This window comes from Babylonia areolata, chromosome 18, assembly GCF_041734735.1.
Source record: "Babylonia areolata isolate BAREFJ2019XMU chromosome 18, ASM4173473v1, whole genome shotgun sequence".
Taxonomy (NCBI): domain Eukaryota; kingdom Metazoa; phylum Mollusca; class Gastropoda; order Neogastropoda; family Buccinidae; genus Babylonia; species Babylonia areolata.
In genome coordinates, this window is record NC_134893.1 from 40,375,985 (window position 1) to 40,397,582 (window position 21,598).

A 21,598-nucleotide genomic window follows, 5' to 3' on the forward strand; every position below is an offset into this window, starting at 1 on the left:
GTATTAGCAGAATTTTAGCTGGAAATAGGCTGACAGTAGAGGTGTGCTAGTACAGCCACCTGTGGTCAGCTGGGGACAAGCGATGATGAACGAATGGGTTATAACGGGAGAGGGAATGGTGTGGTGGTTGCACAGAAATGCCAACTGTTACGATTTCACCGTATTTTGTTACACTCGCAGTTTGTTCCGACGTTACGCCAACATGAAAATTGTTCCAGCTCGTGCATTTTTGACTACATAGCATGGCCACATGCATAGCATGGCCACATGCTTTCCTGTCGTAACATTACCCAGACACTCTGGACCTGTTGCTTGATCACAGGGCCAGGGCAGTCACTACTAAACTTAGTTGCACGTGATGATGTTCAGCTAATCATGTGTGTGTTTACATTGAAACAGCATTGAGGAGACCAATCAGCTTAATTGTTTGCCCAAACAAGAGAGAATGTGGCTAAATCAAGTTGTGTCTCAGTCAAACAGCGTCTGTGCCTGGTGGATAAAGCTAAATGTACGTTTGCTGATGTGGCTTGGAGTTGAATGTTTTTATCAAATTCAGAATGTTCCTACCAAATACCTTGATTGTTCCTACAAACACTTGACAGGAGTTGGCATCTCTGGTTGCAGGTTCCAGGTGGTTGAATACAAAGAGGTTGAGTTCAACCAGCTGGCCATGGCCAATGCAGAGGGCAACGAGGAGATGTACAACCGCGTGATGACCAAGGACAACATCGGACTGATCGCCCTTCTGCAGACCAAGCCTGGCATCCTGCACAACTCTCCTCGTAAGTTTTGAGGGCAAAGATGTGGCAGACTAGAAGGCAGAGGAGGAGGAGGAGGAAAAGAAGGTGTGGGGAAGAGTGGGGAGACACAGAGGAGGAAGAGGAGGCTAGGGAAGAAAAGATAATAGCAGGATGGGAGGAAGGAAGGAAAAAAGGAATTTTCGTTTTATGCCTCTTCGTCGTTAGGGCATGTCAGGGATAGGAAGAGGAAAGACTTTTGTTTGTCTGCCTATACCATGTCACTGACGCATGGTTGGTGGTGATGGTGACGAATCTAGGTTATTGTCCTTCTATGACCCATTTTTCTCTAGTTTAAAAAAAAAAAGATAAAAATAAAAAATAAAACCCTGCTGCAAAAGCAATCATTTTCTGTGGGCCTGCCCAGGGCGCTGAGAAGTCTTTCCATGGTCTTGTTGACAAAAGGGAATGTGTTTGACTCTGCCATGTATCAGCTTACCCCATCTGACAGCTGCAGGCTGTGTGTGGGTTTGATCACAGGTGGTCACAGGGGGCAGGAGGTGAATGACCCAGGTGAGAGGCTCCTCCCTAGTGGAGGTTTGCCTGTGGGCACGGGAGCGGAAAGAAAGGAGGTGGGAGGTGGGGGTGAAGTGCCTCCTCTCCTCCTCCTCCACCTCTCTGCCCCAGGGTGGGTTGACCTGGTCCAGTTCAGTCAGTGTCACGTGGTGCAAGGTCAAACTGTGTTGCTTCCAGGCATTTGAAGTTTTGTAATGTAAGTTGGTAGCACTTGTGGTATGTATGTCACACAAGTTTTTGTCAACCGGTTACAAAGAAGAGGAACACTCAGTGTGTCAGCAGTATCAGTGATGACCAAGGGGAAGGGAGTGGGGCTGTGTGTGTGGTTGGGACGGAGGGTCTGGGTGAGGGGGAAAGATCACCTGGGACAGGTGAGCGGTCAGGTAAAACAGGTGATGAGGTGTGCCTTTTTATGATGTAACTGGTCATTTCTGTGCTCTTTACAGTACACAGAACATTTACCTCAAGTCCTGAAGCTGTTTTGGTCATGTCCAGTCCAGTCCATTTAATACAGGTGGCTTGGTGCTGGGGTTGTATGATTCTGTCTTCAGGTGTTGGTCAGGGCGTAGTGATAGGATGTTACATAAAACAAAGAATTTTGTGGCTGCTCCGTGCTTGGCTTTATCCTGCCTGTTAAAGGTGATTTAGTGCTGGGTTATGTATTGTATGTGTTCAGGTATCTGGAGTAGGGACAGGCAAAAGCCCTGCAGCTGCTGATGTGGTATTTAACTACAGGTGGCATAGTCATAGATGATTGCCAGGTGTTTTCCTGTCAGTCAGGTGTTGGGAATAGGGGGGCGGGGGGAGGGGGGGGGATTACATGTCATAATTATGAGATTGACATGTGATTAGCAGTGTATTATCAATAAAAGCAAGCTTAATTTATTTCATTGGAATGTGTATGAAGAGAACTAAAGCACTGGCAGTTCTATGTGAAAAAAACAAAACGTTTTGAGTCTGTGTTCTCTCTCTGTCTCTGTCTCTTTCTTTCTGTCTCTCTTTCTAAGATTTTTGTCTTTTTACTTCTTCATTCACATATCTGATATGATATATGAGCTGTATTTGTAATGGATGTAGATTAGCAAGGACAGATTGGAAGAATACGTCGTACCTGAAATCTTTATCATTCAATAAAAACGTTTCGAGTTTCTCTCTCTCTCTCTCTCTCTCTGTCTCCCTCTCTCTCTCTGTCACCCTCTCTCTCTCTGTCACCCTCTCTCTCTCTCTCTCTCTCTGTCTCCCTCTCTCTCTGTCACCCTCTTTTTCTCTTCTGTATATATATCTCTCTCTCCTGTGTATAATATATAGATATATATTATATACATATATATAATATTAATATGCATATACATATCTCCTTACCCTCTCTCTCTTCTCTCTTCTCTCTCTCTCTCTCTCTCTCTCTCTCTCTCACACACACACACACACAGTGACCATGCTGGACAGAACTGTAAACAGCATGTGTGTCGACAGATCGCAACAACATGCCGGTGGTGCCACACTACCTGGTGGTGGCCACGGCCCACATCCACTGGGACCCGGAGTACAGCGACGTCAAGATGGTGCAGACCGTCATGCTTATGTCCGAGCTGCAAGCCTTCGTCAAGAAGGCCTGCAGTCAGCATCGGTTGCCCGTGCCAGGGCCCTTTAACTGTAACTCCATCCCCATGGTGCTTTGCGGGGACCTCAACTCCCTGCCTGACTCTGGTGAGCTCACCCTCCTCCGTTTAGCTTAAGGTGGCGTCTAAAAATGTTTATTTTTGTTTCTCAGCTTTGAGTTCAGGTACAAATCTTGAAATTTTGCACACTATTGTAACACTTGAATAGTAGTCTGTCATTTAAAAAAAAAAAATTTTTTTTTAGCAAATCTGACAAAAGAAACATAAGTTACTGGATGATGAACACCTTTTTTTTTTTTTTTTTTTTTTTTAGCGTTTTTGGAACTCGACCACAGCTAATCCAAAGCTCCGATTTCTTATTGGCGGTGCACTGTCTGGTCAATAAAAGTCATCTATGGCAGTGAAAGAGTTAAACGGTGTTTAATTTTTGGGAAATGTTGCCATAAGTCAGTTATAGATGAACAGGACAACACATAAAATCTTGTACAAAGTCCAGCCCCTGACACACATACATTCTAGGGTGGCCTAAGGTTGTATTCTGTATTGTGTCCTTGGTTTTGATTTTATTCATGAATATATACAAGTGGTGATGGGGCCTTGTGATAATGTGTCCGCCTTGGAAGCGAGAGAATCTGAGTGCACGGGACCAAATCTCACACGCATTGCAGTATTCCCCCCCTCCCTGTCCTCCCCCCTCCCTGTCCTCATCCATCCTCTCCACTAGACTTGAATGGTTGTCAGGATGCTAGTACAGATGAGAGTAAACTGATGTTCCCGTGTGTAGCATGCTCTTAGTACATGTGAAAGAACCCATGGCAACAAAAGGGTTGTCCATGGTGAAATTCTGTAGAAAAGTCCACTTTGATACTTGTAGTTAAGATCATCAGTAAATAATGGTCAGTGTGAAAGAGGTGTTTCAGCAATTCTTGTTTTAAGGGGGATGAAAACAATGACTGATGACAATGGACTGCCTGGCAGGTGACTGGTTTTTCTTTTTTTTTTTTTACTTTTTAATTAAGATTTTTTTTAAACTTTTTTTTTTTTACAGAAAGTGTATTTGTAATCGGTTAGATGTTGGATTTCTTATCCAGCTTTGGCATGATGTTGTATCCTTGCGTAAGGCAATTTCCTCCAATTTTACTCACTGCACCCAGATTTGAATGGTTACCTGGCTTTGGTTGGGGGAAGTTTAAAGAGGAGTGGGCCCCACCTTCCTATGCGGAGCCCCAAACACAGTGGACATGAATTCGCTGCCCTGATGGCTGTAAAAAGGTTATGGGACCTTTAACCTTTGAACTGTGTGAGAGTAACTAAAGACAGCTGGTGATTTTTTTTTTTTTTTTTTTTTTTTTTCACAGGTGTGGTGGAGTTTCTGAGTAAAGGGTGTGTAGCGACCAACCATGTGGACTTCAAGGACAATGTGTATGACGTTGTGATGAAGAAGTTGTGCAAGAGCGACCGGATCCAGGTATACCATGACTTTCAGCTGGAGCGTGCATGTGGTGACATCATGCCCTTCACCAACTACACGTGAGTCACCCTTTGCCCCTCACATTTTAAAAAAGTATATAGACTTAAAAAAAAAAAAATTAAAAAAAAAAATTTTATGATAATGTTTGCCTTGCATAAGCTTTCATGGCCTGAGAGTGCGTTGGGTTTATGCAAAGATCAGGTATCTGCTCTTTTTTTTCTTTCTTTTTTTTAATCCGCAGATACGGAGTGGCATACATATGTGTGTGTGTGTGTGTGTGTATATGTATGTATATATATATATATATATTCTTTATATAACATCTTTATTAAGATTTTATGTTTTGACAGATACACAATCCTTAATTCTTTTCCCCATTATTCAGATTTTACATAATGATAGAACACAGACATTGGCTAATAAATTTTAATTTAGATTTTACATTATGACTGATGTACAGACATCTTTGATGAAAAAATAGTAAATAGAATAAACATTTTGTAGACTGCATGTGTGTGTGTTTCATGACTGCCATGCATCCTTAACTTGCAGGTAATGTTATATTTATGGAGAAAGAGTTGGTTGCTGTGTTTTCAGTAGCAATGTTATGAACCTCATTTTTGTTCATAACTGACCAGTTTTAAATGTTATTGTGGTTTACAGCAACAACAAAAATAGAGAAGAAATGAGACAGAACTGAAGGAGAGAGACAGACAGACAGACAGACAGACATACTGAGAGAGAGACAGACAGGCAGAGAGAGAGACAGGCAGAGAGAGAGAGACCTATTGAACATGGAACTGATTTGTGTCCCCCCAGGTACGACTTCAAGGGCGTCATAGACTACATCTTCCACACAAAGGACCAGCTGAGGGTGGTGGAGCAGCTTGGTCCGTACGAGGAGTCCTGGTTCCGGCAGAACAAGGTGCTGGGCTGCCCCAACCCCCACATCCCCTCAGACCACTTCTCCCTCGTCGTCACCCTGGAGATGCCGTTCCATCCCCCCCTGCGGGGCAAGCCCATGCCCCCACCCCCAGGACCCCCCCGGCCCAGATAGTGACGCTGGGGAGGCGCGTGTCAGTTCTGCGGCCTTGACTCCTGGAAGGAAGGTTGTTGACTCACTGCCTGAACCTGTCTGGTGCTCACTCGTTCAAGGGGCGGTACTGTGGGAGGTCAAGGGCCAGCACTGCCGGCCTTCTTCCTCTTGCCATCTTAACAACAGGGAATTAGGGAACACTTCAACAGCTGTGATGCTTCTCCTTCTGGCTTGCTCTGAGGGGTTTCCAGAGGACCACTGTCGTGTGCTCCTGAAGCTGTTTGATTTCTACTCCTCTTTCAGTGCCTCCTTCCACCTGCACCCATCGTTACCTCTGTGGTGGCAGTGTGATGTGTGTGTATGTGTGTGGGTGCGTGTGTGTGTGTGTGTGTGTGTGTGTGTGTGTGTGTAGGACAGTTGTTGTCCAGGTTGTGGTTGGGAGAAAGTTTACTGTCAGGACCAAGTGGACAAGTTGCTGTCTTCCTCTGTTAACAGCAGTGTAACTCATGCCCAGACTTACAGCTTGCAGTCAGGGCCTGATGATGTGAGTGTGTGTGTGTATGTGTGAGTGCGTATGCGTGCTTGCATGAATGATGCTTGGTACGTGCGCGTGTTGTGTGTGCATGCATATGTGTATTTATGTGCACAAGCTTACAAGTACATGTGTGCACATTTTCACTGTGGACATAAGGTGAGATTGACAGTTGTGAACAGACTCTTATGACCTGTTATTAGTCACTTGAGTGTGAATGCCCTGCATTGATGTGAGAACTCAGAAGTCCAACTGTATGGGAATGAATCAGTGTATGAGCCTTCTATGAAAGTACTTATCCTAATGTACGAGCCCTGCTTGAGCGTGGGGTTATGAATGTCTTGTGAGAGATGACAGAGTAGCCCACATGAGCTGCAAGTCCTGCCCAGGTCTGGAGGTCTTGTGTTGTAGTCGGAATTGTACATTAGGACGGAGGTCATTCGTGTGGAGAGTCTTTCATTTATGTCAAACCTCAACAGTGACTGCTTCTGTATTCCTGTACCAGTTGGACAGCGGTCAGAGAGAGTTGTGTTTTCTTTGAGGAGTTTATTTGAGGAGCAAGAGGCACGCACATATGAAGCTGTGTACTGTATACATGAGTGACATTGTTGTGTACTGAGAGGGTTTGGTTCTGAGGTCTGTCTGGATGCTACCAATTGTTGTTACCTGACCTGAATCTCATTGGCAGCTGCGCATGATGTCTGTACACATGGAAATGCACACTGGTGACAACACACTGCATGATGCCTGTAAACACATGCCTGCACACACACACAATGCACATACACCCACATGCGCACACACACACACTCATGCTCAAGTTCTGTTATTCACACCCAAATGTGAACACACACATACATGCATACTCACTCACACACACACACACACACACACACACATGCATGCTCTTGCTCAAGTTTAATGGTTTGCAAGTGACACACATATGAAGTATTACTTTGCCATCAAGCTAGCAAGGATCCATTCATGAATGCCATATGGGTAGTTGGTGGTGCCCTAAGGGGTGTGGGTGTGTTGATGGCAGCAGCAGTGTGGGGCAGGTTAGCTGCCCCTCCCGTAGGAGTCACACAGGCCATGGCCAACATATCATGCCAGTATTTGTGTTTTCCTTTCGTTTTTTAAATGTACCGGTACATGTTTTAAAGACTTTTGGAAAAATATTAATTGTATTTGTGTTTTCGGATTTGTGTGTTTAAAGACTTTTGAAAAATGTTAACCTTACTTTTTTTTGTGTGGGTATGTATTGACAAAATATTTATGTGTAAGGGGAGTATTACTTGAGTATTACTTGCTGCTTGAGAATGGAATCAAATGTGCTTTTGAATGGTTTTGTCTTTGAAGTAAGTCCATTGATGATGATAATGATGTACAATCAAGTGATGGCAACAGTTTTAGCTGGAAAGAGCCACCCTTTTAATGATCAGTCAGTATGGATGCATGAACTCTGTGTATATGTGTGTGTGTGTTGGAGGAACAAAGCAACAGGCTTGCCACTGCCATTTTGTCTCAAGTTTGCGTAGTTGCGCACTGAGTCAGGATTTGCGCCCGTCCTGTCTTAGTTAAGGCAGGAGCACAGGGAGATATGCACACACGCTTCATCAGTTGCATCAGCATCCCCCCTTCCGTCCATTTTCCTTGGCTTTGGACAGTGAACATTCTTCCTGACTCTTGGGACCCAAGCAGCATCGTACAAGGCAGCCATGTAGTAGTCTAGGGGCCATGTATGTGTGACTGATGGTAAGAAGCATTGCAGTGCAGAGCATGGGTTGTCTGGCTGTGACTAGAACAGCGAAGTGATTCACTGTCTCTGATAGACCCTCTTTTCGGTGAGCGTGTGACATGACCACAACGGTGTTTTGTTGGCAGAGAGGTAGGGGAGGTAACAATGTAGAGTGCTGGAGATTTGCTATGATTCCTTCAGGTTTGGTGCCTCGGTTGTTGTGACGTCACGGATTGTGTTTGTGTGGTGTTCCCTGTGATGGGTATGTGCTGTTGTATACCTCGTGGTGTTTCTATGCTCCAGTCATTTTTTTGTGTTTTTTGTAAAACAAGCTTTGTCTTGTTCAGTGGATTTTTAGATAATTGATGATTATACTTATATGTTTAGGAGATATTTAGAATCAAAGGAGATCTTAGAATTTATCAGTCTCCAAATTGAATTAACACTGAAAATATGATCAAAGCCATAGCTTGCTTGGATAATTACGGATCATTTTAGGATCAATCAAAAATCTTGAAATATATAATATATAATGAATGCTTACTGATAATCATGCAATATCTTAACAATGTAAATATTTTTTAGAATAAATCAAAAGAGCATTTGAAATTTTATTTGATTCTTTTAATGCATGCTGTTTTTCTAAATATATTTAAAAGCAATTGTTTTAATGTATATTGTTTCCTAAGAGTCTTTTAAAAGCAATTATACCAATGATGCTGTCTTTCCAGGAGAGGAATGAAAAGTTGTACATCATGCATGATAGATATCAGTGACAAGATCTTGACCAGAGGTCTTCCAGTTATTTTTTATTTTATTTTTTTACTAGGAGTCACTAGTAAGTCAAGGGGAGAGGGAATTTTGTTTTAAGAGATAATTATAAATTGTTCACAACTTGTGCTTTTTGCATAAAGTTCAGTTTTTAAATTTCTTAGAATGCTTTGGTCAGGGTGCCTTGAGTAGGTCCACAGTGAAACACTCGAGCTGTTTATTTGGACCTTGGTGTTTCTTTGTTATCATGCTTGCTAGTTGTGGTTCTTTGTCTTGTGTTTGAACTCATGTTTTTATTTCAGTGGGTTTTTTGTTGTTACGTGTGTATCAAAAGTTCTTGTCATGGTATTTGTCAGGGTTGTTTCGGTGTCTGTGTATAAGTTGTTATCTTGGTGTTTGTAGGGTGGTTTTAATTTCCAATCCATTTTAACTGTCATGCAGTTTATATCTCCCAGGCCTGTGCTGTTTGTCAATTTTATGAAATATTTACAGTGATTTGGATGTGTAATTCTTGCTCTTTATAAAACTGAACCAGGTTGGTTTTAGTTGATCTCATTGCCCAAGACTAGTACCACAGAAACACAATGAACTTTCACAAGCATCAAGACTGATCAGTTTAAGGCATATACAGGCATCTTACGTGGGATACTAACATCAGAATATATCAACACAAGATGTTTGATGAGCGTCAAGATGGATGAATGGGAGCCCAGTTTAACATGAATTGGAATGGACCAAATACTGTAACATTTCATGAAAACCCTGTTTTGTGAAGTGGTCTTCAACATTTTGTGAAGTCTGTACATTGACCATGACAAAAATCATTGTTTGCCTCTGATGTTCCATCAAGAAGAACATAATATCTCTTACAGTGCTTATATTTCCCAGTATGGTATTGGTTCAAGGGAATCCTAGAGTTAATTTTTTTTATAGTTTTTTTGTTGTTGTTGTTTATTTTAAGAAAGAGGATTTTTGTTTTTCCCCTGTAGACAATAAAAGGAAGAAAGACATTTCAAAGGCAGCAAGTGTATGCTGCAACAATATCCAGCACGTAATGGTGAAAAGATCTGCCTTACTTTGCTTACGCACAAGGCACAAGATGTTTGTGTTCATGTTGTCCAGAGAAGAGACTTGGGTTCTGCAATGTGTTGCTCAAGATTGATGTATTCCAGTGTTATATCACTGCACAGCTCAGGCTACACTGTCTTTTTTTTTTTTTTTTTTTTTTTTTTTTTTTTTTTTTTTTTGCCGTGGAGAGGTTTTGCTTAACTGTGAAGACCTTGGGGAGGTGATGGTTACATTTATAGTGAACTGTGCCAATGTGTGGCAAGATCATCTTGGCTCATTTTATTGTGGTGTGCATTTACGACACCTCTTCATTCCCATGTTTTTTTCTGGATACTAACTGAACATGTTACCAGGAGTAAGTGGCTTGATCAGCTGTCCTGTTCTTTTCAGTTCCAAAATGAATCGAGGTTCATCATGATTTCACTCAAATTTAGAAGAAGAAAAAAATGTATGGCTATAGATGATACACAGATTGTCAACTAATATTCTTCATTATTTGTAATCAACCTATTTTTCTTTCTCCAAGAGAGTGAACCAAAGTTAATTGTGCAGGAAGGAGTTGAGACTGTTAGTATGTGTGTCACAAATCATCACTCAAAGTTGGGAAAATATAGTGGATAAATGCAACTGCTTGGGTTGCCTGCATATCTAGGAATGGTTCTTTTTCTTCCTTTTTTTTTTATACTTGTCTTTTTATATTTTTATCCAGTTGTAAAGGTATAACCCCACTCTTTTCTTTATATTTGTCTTTTGATTTTTATTTATCTAGTTATAAAGGTTTACCAGAACTTCAGTGAGACATTTTTCCATGGGGATGACCGATTTGCACTTTGACAAACTGCAGGGCAGTGAATGTGGCAAGTTGGGGAGTGAAGTACCAGGCAGTTACCTGTGCTTTGGATAAATATCATGTTTTGAACATCCTGGAATTGCTCAATTTTGTGACTTTTCAGTCTCCTGAGAGAAGCTTCAGGGTGCTCTGTGTGTGTGTGTGTGTGTGTGTGTGTGTGTGTGTGTGTGAGACAGAGATAGATTTATATATATATGTATATTATATATAAGATTCCAGAAGTGCGACGAATGCTTCAATGCTCAGTGACAGCGTGTCTTTACCATTGAATTAGAATCACATGTGTGTGATCAAATCATACATCATTGTGGTCGGATCATGTCTGTGTATGGCAGCCCGTTCTTTGTGTGCCAGTGTTTGTCCTGACCAAAACAGGGTGACACACCCATTGTGGGATGAAATCATCCTGTTCACGATGTCATGAGCATGCCATCCCATGCAGAACCCTTGGGGAGTTGAGTGAGGAAAAAAGTCCTTTGTCAGTATGTCTGTACTTTTGCTCCTGTTACATACACCAAAGTGTTGCGTTGAATGGCATTACTGTTATGATTACCTGTCACTGCTTTGCAGTTGTGTTACATGATGATGATATGGCATTGTTCTCTGGCATGGCTGTGTGGTGCCATGCGTTGTGACACTGTCACCTGCCTTGTTCTCTGGCATGGCTGTGTGGTGCCATGCGTTGTGACACTGTCACCTGCCTTGTTCTCTGGCATGGCTGTGTGGTGCCATGCGTTGTGACACTGTCACCTGCCTTGTTCTCTGGCATGGCTGTGTGGTGCCATGCGTTGTGACACTGTCACCTGCCTTGTTCTCTGGCATGGCTGTGTGGTGCCATGCGTTGTGACACTGTCACCTGCCTTGTTCTCTGGCATGGCTGTGTGGTGCCGTGCATTGTTACACTGTCACCTGCCTTGTTCTCTGGCATGGCTGTGTGTGGTGCCATGCGTTGTGACACTGTCACCAGCCTTGTTCTCTGGCATGGCTGTGTGGTGCTGTGCATTGTTACACTGTCACCTGCCTTGTTCTCTGGCATGGCTGTGTGGTGCCATGTGTTGTGACACTGTCACCTGCCTTGTTCTCTGGCATGGCTGTGTGGTGCCGTGCATTGTTACACTGTCACCTGCCTTGTTCTCTGGCATGGCTGTGTGGTGCCGTGCGTTGTGACACTGTCACCTGCCTTGTTCTCTGGCATGGCTGTGTGGTGCTGTGCATTGTGACACTGTCACCTGCCTTGTTCTCTGGCATGGCTGTGTGGTGCTGTGCATTGTGACACTGTCACCTGCCTTGTTCCTCTGTGTTCTTACTGACTGCCCACTTTGCCCTCTGCTGTGTTGGGAAGCGATGAAGAACTGCCACTCTTGTCTGTTTCGGGCCAGTCTAAGAATGTGTGTACTTCAACAGGTATACTTGTGTTGTTCCTTGCCATTTCACTACATATTGCCTTGGGTTATGACAGCAGCTTGTCATGAGTGGTTTCTCTGTGTCACCGCTAGAGCTGTTGTTTTCTGTGGGAAAGACTTGCCCAAGTGCAGAACCACCATTGTTCTTTGTGACATTGTGTGAAATGTTCATGAAATGCTAAATGTTCCTCACTGTCTGTTTGTCAGGGATTTTCTGCAGAAGGTAGTCAGGGACAGCATAACATTTTTTATGAGTTTCCGATAAATGTTTTATACTTTTTTTATATTTTATTTTATTTTTTAACATACCGATTACTTGTTACATGTGTACAGTGCATTCCAGCTTATCGTATCTGAAAGAAATAACAGATGAAGACTGAAGAAGGATATGCTCACCCCTCACGTTTACCCTACCTCTCCTTCCCCTTGTCCTTACTTTAAGGTTTGAACTTGGGGAGTGAGGAGGGTCCCTTGCAGTGCATGGTAGGTGGTGACAAGGCCATGAATCAACCACATGACTCGGTGCCTCAGCAGGCAATGTCCACTCTCCAACACAGGCTGTGGGGAAACAGGCCTGTCTGGAACTTCATAGTTCACCCCCAGTTCTGAAGACTGAATGGATTTGATAGAACTAAGATTATGATACTAGAGAAAACAGGATTTGTGTCATCATTTCTCACTTTCATACCTCTTTTTTTGTTTGTGTGAAGCTGTGCTTGTCCTTAGCATTGATGTGGGAGTGAGGAGAGTCTGTTGCAGTGCATGGACAAAGTGTGGCACTGAAGCCTGTTACTCTAAGTGAGCATCACTCAGATATTTGTATTCATTGATGTCCATAATTCAGGGAGATAACCAGTTAGCTTGTAAGCCCAGTTTTGTTCCTCACAGGTTTATATGATGAGTGTCTGACAGTATTTTGTTGGGTCGCATATTCTTCCAGAAACAGTGTTCAGTAGCATTACAATTATTAGCCTGTTATTATATACTTCTGAAAGTGATGTAAGTAGAATCATGATTTCAAGCATGTTACCACATATTTCCACGAGTGATGTTGAATCTTAATTGTTAGCCTGTTACCATACTTCCAAAAGCGATGTTAGTAGAATCACAATAGTCTGTTACCTTATACTTCCAAAAGGGATGTTAGTAGAATCACAATACCCTGTTGCCATATCGACGATAAACTATATAGTTCCAAAAGCAGTGTTTGTAGAATCGTAATTCTTAGCCTGTTGCCATATACTTCCAAAAACAGTCTTAGTAAAATCGTGATTGTTACCAGTGTTTCAGCATTTTTTAAAAATTTTTTAGGTTACATATACTTCCAACAGCCAAGTTAAGAATAATCATAATTTTTAGCATGTTCCATGCACCTGGACTATAATGAAAGATGCACTTTGATCTGATCTTCATTATACTTCACACAAATACCCCTGGAGTTGTGGCATTTTTTCTAGCGTTATTTCATTTTCTTACAAATCTTTTAAGTTGCTTGGAAGTCAGTATTTGAAATATGTAGGAACATTCCACATGGTTAACTTTATTGTTCAGTTAGTCTCCATTAAAATGTGCATCTTTTGCTCAAAGGAAGCAAGCACAGAGCTGAGTGTTATCACCAGCATTATGCAGGGGTATTGTGCATTCCTATTTTTGCCCTTGCTCTGCCCGTATGTGCTGCTTTTAACTGGTTTATGTATGTCAAGAGCGGGTTCTGTTCTGGACTCCCAATTTATCCAGCCCGGAAATGTGCAGCATATGAGGCTTATCCCAGTGGTTGGGGTACACTCACTGGTTCCAGGGAAAAAGGTTGACACACCTCCAACACCAGTGTAGGGTGATCATTGTGTCTGTTCAAAGTAGGTAGCAATGTGTATGTTTGAGGTTTTTGTGTGGTAATGGGAAGGAATTTTTTGATTAAATGTGTATGTTTTGAAGGAAGGCATCTGAGCTTTTGTTGTAAATGTTCACAAATGCAAACTGTCTGGCCTTGAGAACTGTGTTGTGGTATATGTGTGTGTGTGGATGTAATCAGATTTAGGAAATAATAAGTGTTGATGAGAGTGAGGAGTAAATGTCTGTTTAGCACTGTTGGCATGTGTGTGTTGTACACTTGCAGCATTTTTTCAATCAACGAACTGTTGCATTATATTATCTCAGCATCAAGGAATTCCTACTCACATTCAGTTTCAAAGGATTCATTCTGTTTCTACAAGGAATCTCAATATTATATATATATATTTTTATACCTGAAGATATGTTAATATTTTTTGCTACGATGATGCACGGAAGCCATGTGTATGGTGATGTCCCAGCACTGCCTGTGTGGTTGAGTGGTGGTTTGGAAGTGACACACCTGTCTGATGATACTTGGAAAGATAAGTACTGAACTCTGTTACCTGTTCTGGTCTTCACGGCAGCTGACGTGTCAACATTGTAACAGTATAAAGAATGAATTGTAACATTTGTAAAGAAAGAATGTTTCCCCATCCCTTCGAAAAAAGAAAAGAAATTGTTACATTGTTGCACAGTTTTCTGACACGGACAGAGCAGAATTCATGTTGTGTTCTTGATGAGCGACAGGTTTCTTAAAGCAACGATGCTACGTTGGCCTTCAACAGATACATGATTATCTTTGGTCAGAGGGTTGGTGGTGGTTCTGTCCCTGAGCCTTCAGCTGGGCTGAAAGCAACGATGATGAATGATAAATTGATTCTTCCTTTTAAGTGGGATGATTTTTTTTCTTAATTAAATTTTTATCATTTCAGTTAGGAAAGGATAGGTTAGGATGCATTCTTTTTATTTTATTTTATTTTATTTATTTATTTTTTTTTTTTTTGCTTTGAATTTTTTTCATTCATTTTAGGTAAGGTTACACAAAAGAGGGCAAACTACTGAAGTGATCAGTTTGGTGGATGTTTTTAATTGGGCGTTGGGTGTTTGTGGAAGAGGAGAGAGTGACTTGCAGAGGACTGCTGTGCAGAGCTCAGTAGCTCCAAGTGTAGGGTCTTTTTTTGTTGTTGTTCTCTGGATATTGTAGTTTTCTGTTCTTTCAAGTTTTTGTTAGGTGTCAAGACCAATTTTTTTAGTTGTTCTAGGTGCATGCTTAGTTTCTAAACTAAACAAAAATGTAAAATCACTCATAATGTGGGTTTATGATGTTTCTGTTAAAACTTGAAATGTGAGAGAAACAGCTCGTCTTTTAAGCTGCCCCCAGCATATTGTACCTAGCCAGCTATATGATACATTTACAGTCATGGACGAGATCTGTTGTGTTTGCCTGTGTGAACATTGTTGACAGACAGGTGAGGGAGTGATGAGTGAGCGCACAAATAACACGTGTCAGGTACACAGGTGACCCTGTGGTTTTGGGCAGCATGTCATCGTCATGTTCTTCTCATTGCTGTTGCTGTAAGGTTGTAATGCCTTTAAAAAATTTTTTTTTTAATACCTTTAAAAAAAAAAAAAAAAAAAAAAAAATATATATATATATATATATAAACCAACAAAAATGTGGTTTTGAAATTAGATTCTGTGTGATGTCTTTTTGAAGAGGACAGGTAGGCATTATCATTTCTCCTGTTCAGTTAGTCATCCATGACATGGTATGATTGAATGAGCTGCACAGTAGATTGTTTAAATTAGCAATTAAGCCAAAAAATTGTTGTTTTTGCCTTACAGGTTGACATTGATTCAAGCAAGTTTTATGTCCAGGATGCATACATGCTCATGCAAGTTTGAAAGACGCTGACAAAACTGATAAAGACAGTTGCCTTGTGCAGATGTCATGGTACCTGTGACCACAGACGCTCCATTTCTGTGAGAGCATCAGTGGGTTGTCAGGTGAGGGAAAAAAGGCTCACAAAAGTTTTTCACTCTCAGGACCTGTGTCTAAATGTACGTAAACAGAATGAGTATACAGGTTCCAGCATGCTTATGTACATGTGTACATCTGGCCACAAATGTGTGTGTGTGTGTGTGTGTGTGTGTGCGCGCACTCTGACAAGGTATGACATTCCATTAGAATTAAAGCAGATTGCACTGCTCTCATCAGTGTGCTCTTTAAAGAAAGCTGCTTTTTTTTCTTTTTTTTTTTTTTTTTTAAATATAATTTTGGAGTATTTGCTTGTTGTTTTTTTAATTTGTCAAATTTATTTTGCTGCATTTGCTTTCTACAGGGTCAAAAGTGATGAATTCAAATGTTCAGAAGTGAGAAACTGTTATAGCTAAAGCTGATCAATTTTATTTTAAATCATTATGATGATGGTGAGGATGACGGGGACAATACTTGTGATGAAAAGTTATGGCAATGTCTTACCTGAAGATCAAACATGACAGGGGGGGGGGGGGAGGGGGGGAATTGCCGTTGTTGGAATGACCCGCTCATGATGAAGTAAATGGAGTTTAGATTTTGGTAAATTGAAGATAGCAGTTTATGGTTTCAATTTTTTGTACTGCGGTATATCAAATGTATGTTCAGAATACTTTTTTTCCCACTCCTTTTTTTGCAACACTCCCACTCCCGTCCCTTTCTCTCCACTGAAGTATACAGTGCTTGGAATTTGGCATATGGGTAAATCTTTCACCATGTTTTTCTCTGGGAGAAGGAGAGGAGTGGAACACCCTAAATCAGTAAATGCCTTGAAAAAGCTTTCTCTTCTGCTTGGACTTTCTTCAGACCGTTTGTCGCACATGAAACACTTGACACAGATGGAAAAGATTATTTCTTCCTCTGTTTTTACATTATTTCCTCTGTGGGTTTTGGCTTGCTGAAGCCTAAGAATCAAAGATGATTGGAAAAGTGCCAAGATCATTTTCTGTAAATGTAGAACTGGAAACTGATAATTAATACTTATACTATGCTAAAAGGTTTGTTTTTGTGTTTTTCTTCCAATGGATTTGTACCAGATAGGGTTGGCAGGTCAAACCCAGTAGAAAGAGATTAGGTTTGAACAAGTGTTCGGATCAGAAAGGTACTGGAGAATAAGAAAAATGAGAGAGAGAGAGAGAAAACAAGACCAGTGTTGCAATATTCTGATGGTTTGAGATGAAATGCATGGTCGCTTTCTTAGATCCTATGTTAGACAAAGCAGTGAATGGAGATTTTCTGTTTGCTTATTCATTGCTTATTCAGTTATTTATTTTACAGTTGTTGATTTTTTGTTTGTTTGTTTGTTTGTTTGTTTTTGTTTGTTTTGTTTTGTTTTGTTTGTTTATACTGTTCTGGCTTTCAAGGTCAGCATGCATGGAAGTGAGTCAGCATGGCTTCATTGTCCTGTTTTATCACAAATGACAATTTTAAGTAAGATTCATAGAGCAGGGTTTTACATGTTTAAATGATTGTCACAGGTTGAGATAAGTTAACATGACGTTATAGAATTATCTGTTGTCTTAAGCAGTTTTTTTTTTTTTTTTTTTTTTGCTCTTGGTCACAGCTTTTTTTTTTTTTTTTAAATAGATGTATGTGTGCTTGAATATTTTTGCATTTGCACAAAATTTGTGTTGTTTTTGTTTTGTTTGTTTTAGAGTGCTGTTTGCTTTTCAAGTGAGACTGAAAAATTTTCAGTGTTTTCAGTTTTGTTTGCATTGCATTATTGATTTCATTCCTGTTTTGGTTATATAAGAAGGTATGTGGAATTGATGGTGCTCTTTCATTTGTACTTCTCCTTATAATTTGGTTGTAATGGATATTGTTTGTATTGAATGGTAATGTGTTTGGAATTATGTATTTCTTTGTGACTGCAAGCAGTAGATTTGTTGTTATTATATCTTCTTTTTTTGAGATTGGTTTGTCAGGTGCATGTTCTGATGTAGACTTTATGGAATTCATTTAGGAGAGAACCAGTTTTGTAGTTTTCTACATTCCCATGTCAGAAGGGGGACTTTGCCCTCTGATTCTGTCTCCATGATGTGCCTACGTCTGCATGTATTGAACGTTTTTTACTGACTTCCAAATAAATGTCTGAAATATTATTGGCGGTGTGGATGAAATTGTAATTTTGGAGTGACAGGGGTGTGGTCTTTTCTCACCTGCTGCCTTTTGTGAGGGAAGATTTTCGTTTGTCTCCCTTTCTTCTCTTCTCTGTTCTGCTGTCTCCCTTTCTTCTCTTCTCTGTTCTGCTGTCTGTCATTCTTCTCTTTTCTGTTCCGCTTGTTTTTCATCCTCCTTGCAATTCCAGCCAGAAGAAATTATATATATATATGTGTGTGTGTGTGTGAAGATGTGAGCAACAATGCCATTGTCTCTTGTACACGCCACACTGCACTGAGATGCACATACAGAGATCATTGAAAAACCCAGACATTTCATCACGATCACTTGACATTAAAACGTACAATAGTGTGTCCATGATTTAGCTATCACACAGACAGTGTTATCTGGAGAACTGAATTATGCTTCCGGGATTTAAAGAAAGAAAGACAAAAAGAAAGACAAAAACAAAAGTACACCAAAAAACAAACAAAAAAGACGTGAGCTTCATTGAGGAGCAAAGTGGCAGAATTGTTAATACACTTATGACACTTATCTGCCAATACTGTGTCCTGGGTGTGGGTTTGATCTCCACTCTCCACCTTTCTCCCCAAGCTGACTGGGGGATCAAACTGAGTGTCAAGTCATTTGGCAGACAGATGATAAACTAAAGTCCCTGTGTGCAGCAAGCACATGGTGCACCAACAAGGTTCCTAAAGCAAGAAAAGTGTTGTCCTCTGGCACAATTCTGTAGAAGACATCCCCTCTGATAGGTACACAAAGGTATGTCTCTGTGTGTGTGTGTGTGTGTGTATGATAGTCAGTCATGTCCGACTATGACCATCAGAACAGCAGAGGAGGCAACTGCTGTTCCGACTATTTGGGCTAGAATTTGATTATAGTGGAGAGTGTCTTGCCCAAGTTACATCCCCACTCTCTTGGCCAAGAGGGTTTTAGGACAGTCGGCGTTGGGATGGTTCCCAAAGGCCAACTAGCCCACAAGGCTGCAGCACTAAGAGCCAGTGCAATTTTGCCTCCTAGTTTGAGAGTCATAGTCCTTCACAAAAAGACTAAGCTGTAAATGGTTTCCCATTGACTGGAGAAACCATTGATAATACAGCTCTCACTTTGCTGTTGGCCCAAATATAAACTTATATATATATATATATATATATATATATATATATATATGGAAGTCCACTTCCTGGCAGACATAATAACAATTGTAAGATACAGAATCAGCTGCAGTTTCAGATTGCTCTCTCTCTCTCTTGCATTCATTTGTCTTTCTTTGGATCTCTCTGATGTTGCATAAAAAGACAAAGGAAAAAAAAGGGGGGGAGGCGAGGGGAGGGGGGGGGGGGAGAGACACTTAATGTTTTCAGAGAAATTTGATTTTTTTTAATGGTTGTACACATATTGTGACATTTTTTTAAAAGCAACTGTACAAAATGAACTCATGCCCACATAATTGATTCCCCCCCTTGTTTTAGAATACTGATGTTCTTTCTTCTTGTTCTTTTAAGAATATAACCCAAACTAAAATGATTCTTTACAATGAACATGAGGTAGAAATGAACTGGTTATTTACAACAACTTAGTTTTAATGTTGAAAACATTGAAGTCACTCTACCAGCTACAAAGGAAATGGAGGAGGATGGAAAATAGGGGGTAAAAAATGGGAACATACATACATACATACATACATATATACACATATATATATTCTGTCGACATTTTTGGTGGGTATGTCATAAAAACACATCTATTAAGATCTGTTTACAAAATAAACAAATGCAAATTGAAGACAAGTGATGTGCAGTGTATATTTAGCAAGCAGAATTAATTTGATGAAATATTACGTAATTTCCTCGACAAGAAACAAACCTGAAATGATAAACAGTGATGATAATAATATGTGACACACGACAAAGAGCACAAGGTGGTACAACAAAGTAATCATGGAACTTGAGTTGTTGTTGTGCTTTGCACAAAGGTGTGTTGCACAACATTTTTCACAATCATTTCAGCATGGATTTGTGCACCCACTGCAAACTGCATAATTATGGTCTGTGTGCAAAATGACTCAGCTGCCTATTTATTGGGCATTAATACACACTGCAAAGCACAGATTTCAGTCAAAACTGGCTTTATCAAGGAAAGAAAGAAATCAATGATATATGATTTTATACATATATAAAAACTGCCATCGTTCTAACTCTCATGAAGCTGTGTACAAACAGTGTGAGAAGAATGCAGTCAAAACGACATGTCGATATAGTCAGAAGTAGCTTTCATTGTCATAAAATAATGCTGACTTTAATTCAAGAAGGAAAAAACAAACAACAGAAGTGACTCAGCATCAGTGCATGGTCTCTTCTAGTGTCTGGCCCTGGCGACCTAACATCAATAGTTTCCTGTGGATGGCCGACAGTGGGACTGCGACAGAGCATAGACACTAGAATTCCTGAGATATGACAGCCATACCCATATTCCTCTGTTCATGGACACTAATATCTCAGAAATTCTAGTGTCCATGGACAGAGGAATATGGGTATGGCTGTAAATAGGGGAACTCAGAATGAGTGGCATGTGAGTAATGCCACAAACGGTGCAGATACTGAGACAACAAAATGTATGTATGAATGAATAAAAAGATAAGTGTAATAAATAAATAAACAATATGGGGGATGTAGGGGATAGCAAGTTTGAGGCCTTACAAAAAAAACCCTATTGTGAATAACAGTTGTTTCCACCCATATTCAGAAAATCATTTTTGATTAATAATTATAGTCTCCAAAGATGGTAGTGTTGTGCATGTTTACAAAGCTATGCAATACTTTTCTGACTTGTTTGAAGTGGGTATGCACGAGTTTCAGTTTCAAGGAAGCATGAAAGCATCCAGATTGATCTACATACACTTCACCACATCTGCTGTATATATAAAGAAGAAACAGAACAAAAAGGCAGCAGGAGATGCGCGGCCAACACCCCGCAATATGCTGGTCGGGCTGATGAAAACACTACAGACATATCTTGTAATACGCACACGCTTATCCATTTAATTAACAACAAAATGAAATACGATAAAATAATTCAATAATTAAATAAATAAATTGTATGCATACATGCAAATAAGTAAAATGCGAAGTATGATTAATTTTGGCCTTGGAATGTTCCGATGATTAATACCAAAATATGAGCAGGATTGACAAAAAAGACAAGTGTATAAGTATATACAAGGATGTTCATGTCACTATGTGAGTATGTGTGTGAGTGGAATGTTTTCACTTGCATGTGTGTCAGTGTGTGAAAGATGAATCATCAATGTGTGTGAGCGGATGCATGTGTGAAAGACCAAGGGTGTGTGTGAATGAATGTGCGCAATGCACATATCAGTGTTTGTGTCTTTATAAGCATGAGTGATTGGCTGGGATAAGGAGAAAAGTAAGTACATACTCCTTTCAACATGCTGTGTATCTTTGTCTTACTGAGAGTTATGGTGTACTTTGTTGCTTTACATCTCTCTCTCTCTCTCTCTCTCTCTCTCTCTCTCACCAAAACAAGATCACTGGAATCACAATTAAGAATACTGATTACAAAAAACTGACTGAGTATACTCAAAACCAGTCAACTGTTTCCTTTTACCGGTCTTCCCTGGAAAACAGAACACAGCGAGTTTACTTTGACGGCTCATATTCTTCTGAAGGTCACTGTAGATCGTAGTGTTCCGCAAGGCTCTATTCTTGGACCCCTACTCTTTTGCATCTATATTAACGACTTGCCGATGCATATATCACCTACCAATGTCATCTGCGATCTGTTCGCT

At 40.5% G+C, this 21,598-nt stretch overlaps 1 protein-coding gene across 1 annotated transcript in view; it reads left to right on the forward strand.

The window, feature by feature from the left end:
- Positions 1-11,312, forward strand: part of LOC143292236 (uncharacterized) — a 42,965-nt gene extending 31,653 nt beyond the window's left edge. The window contains exons 6-9 of the mRNA XM_076602425.1: positions 625-782; positions 2,787-3,020; positions 4,291-4,462; positions 5,223-11,312. Coding sequence (XP_076458540.1) covers positions 625-782; positions 2,787-3,020; positions 4,291-4,462; positions 5,223-5,460 — 802 coding nt within the window. The 3' untranslated portion in view covers positions 5,461-11,312. The remainder of the gene's footprint in view (positions 1-624; positions 783-2,786; positions 3,021-4,290; positions 4,463-5,222) is intronic.
- The last annotated feature ends 10,286 nt before the right edge of the window (positions 11,313-21,598 follow it).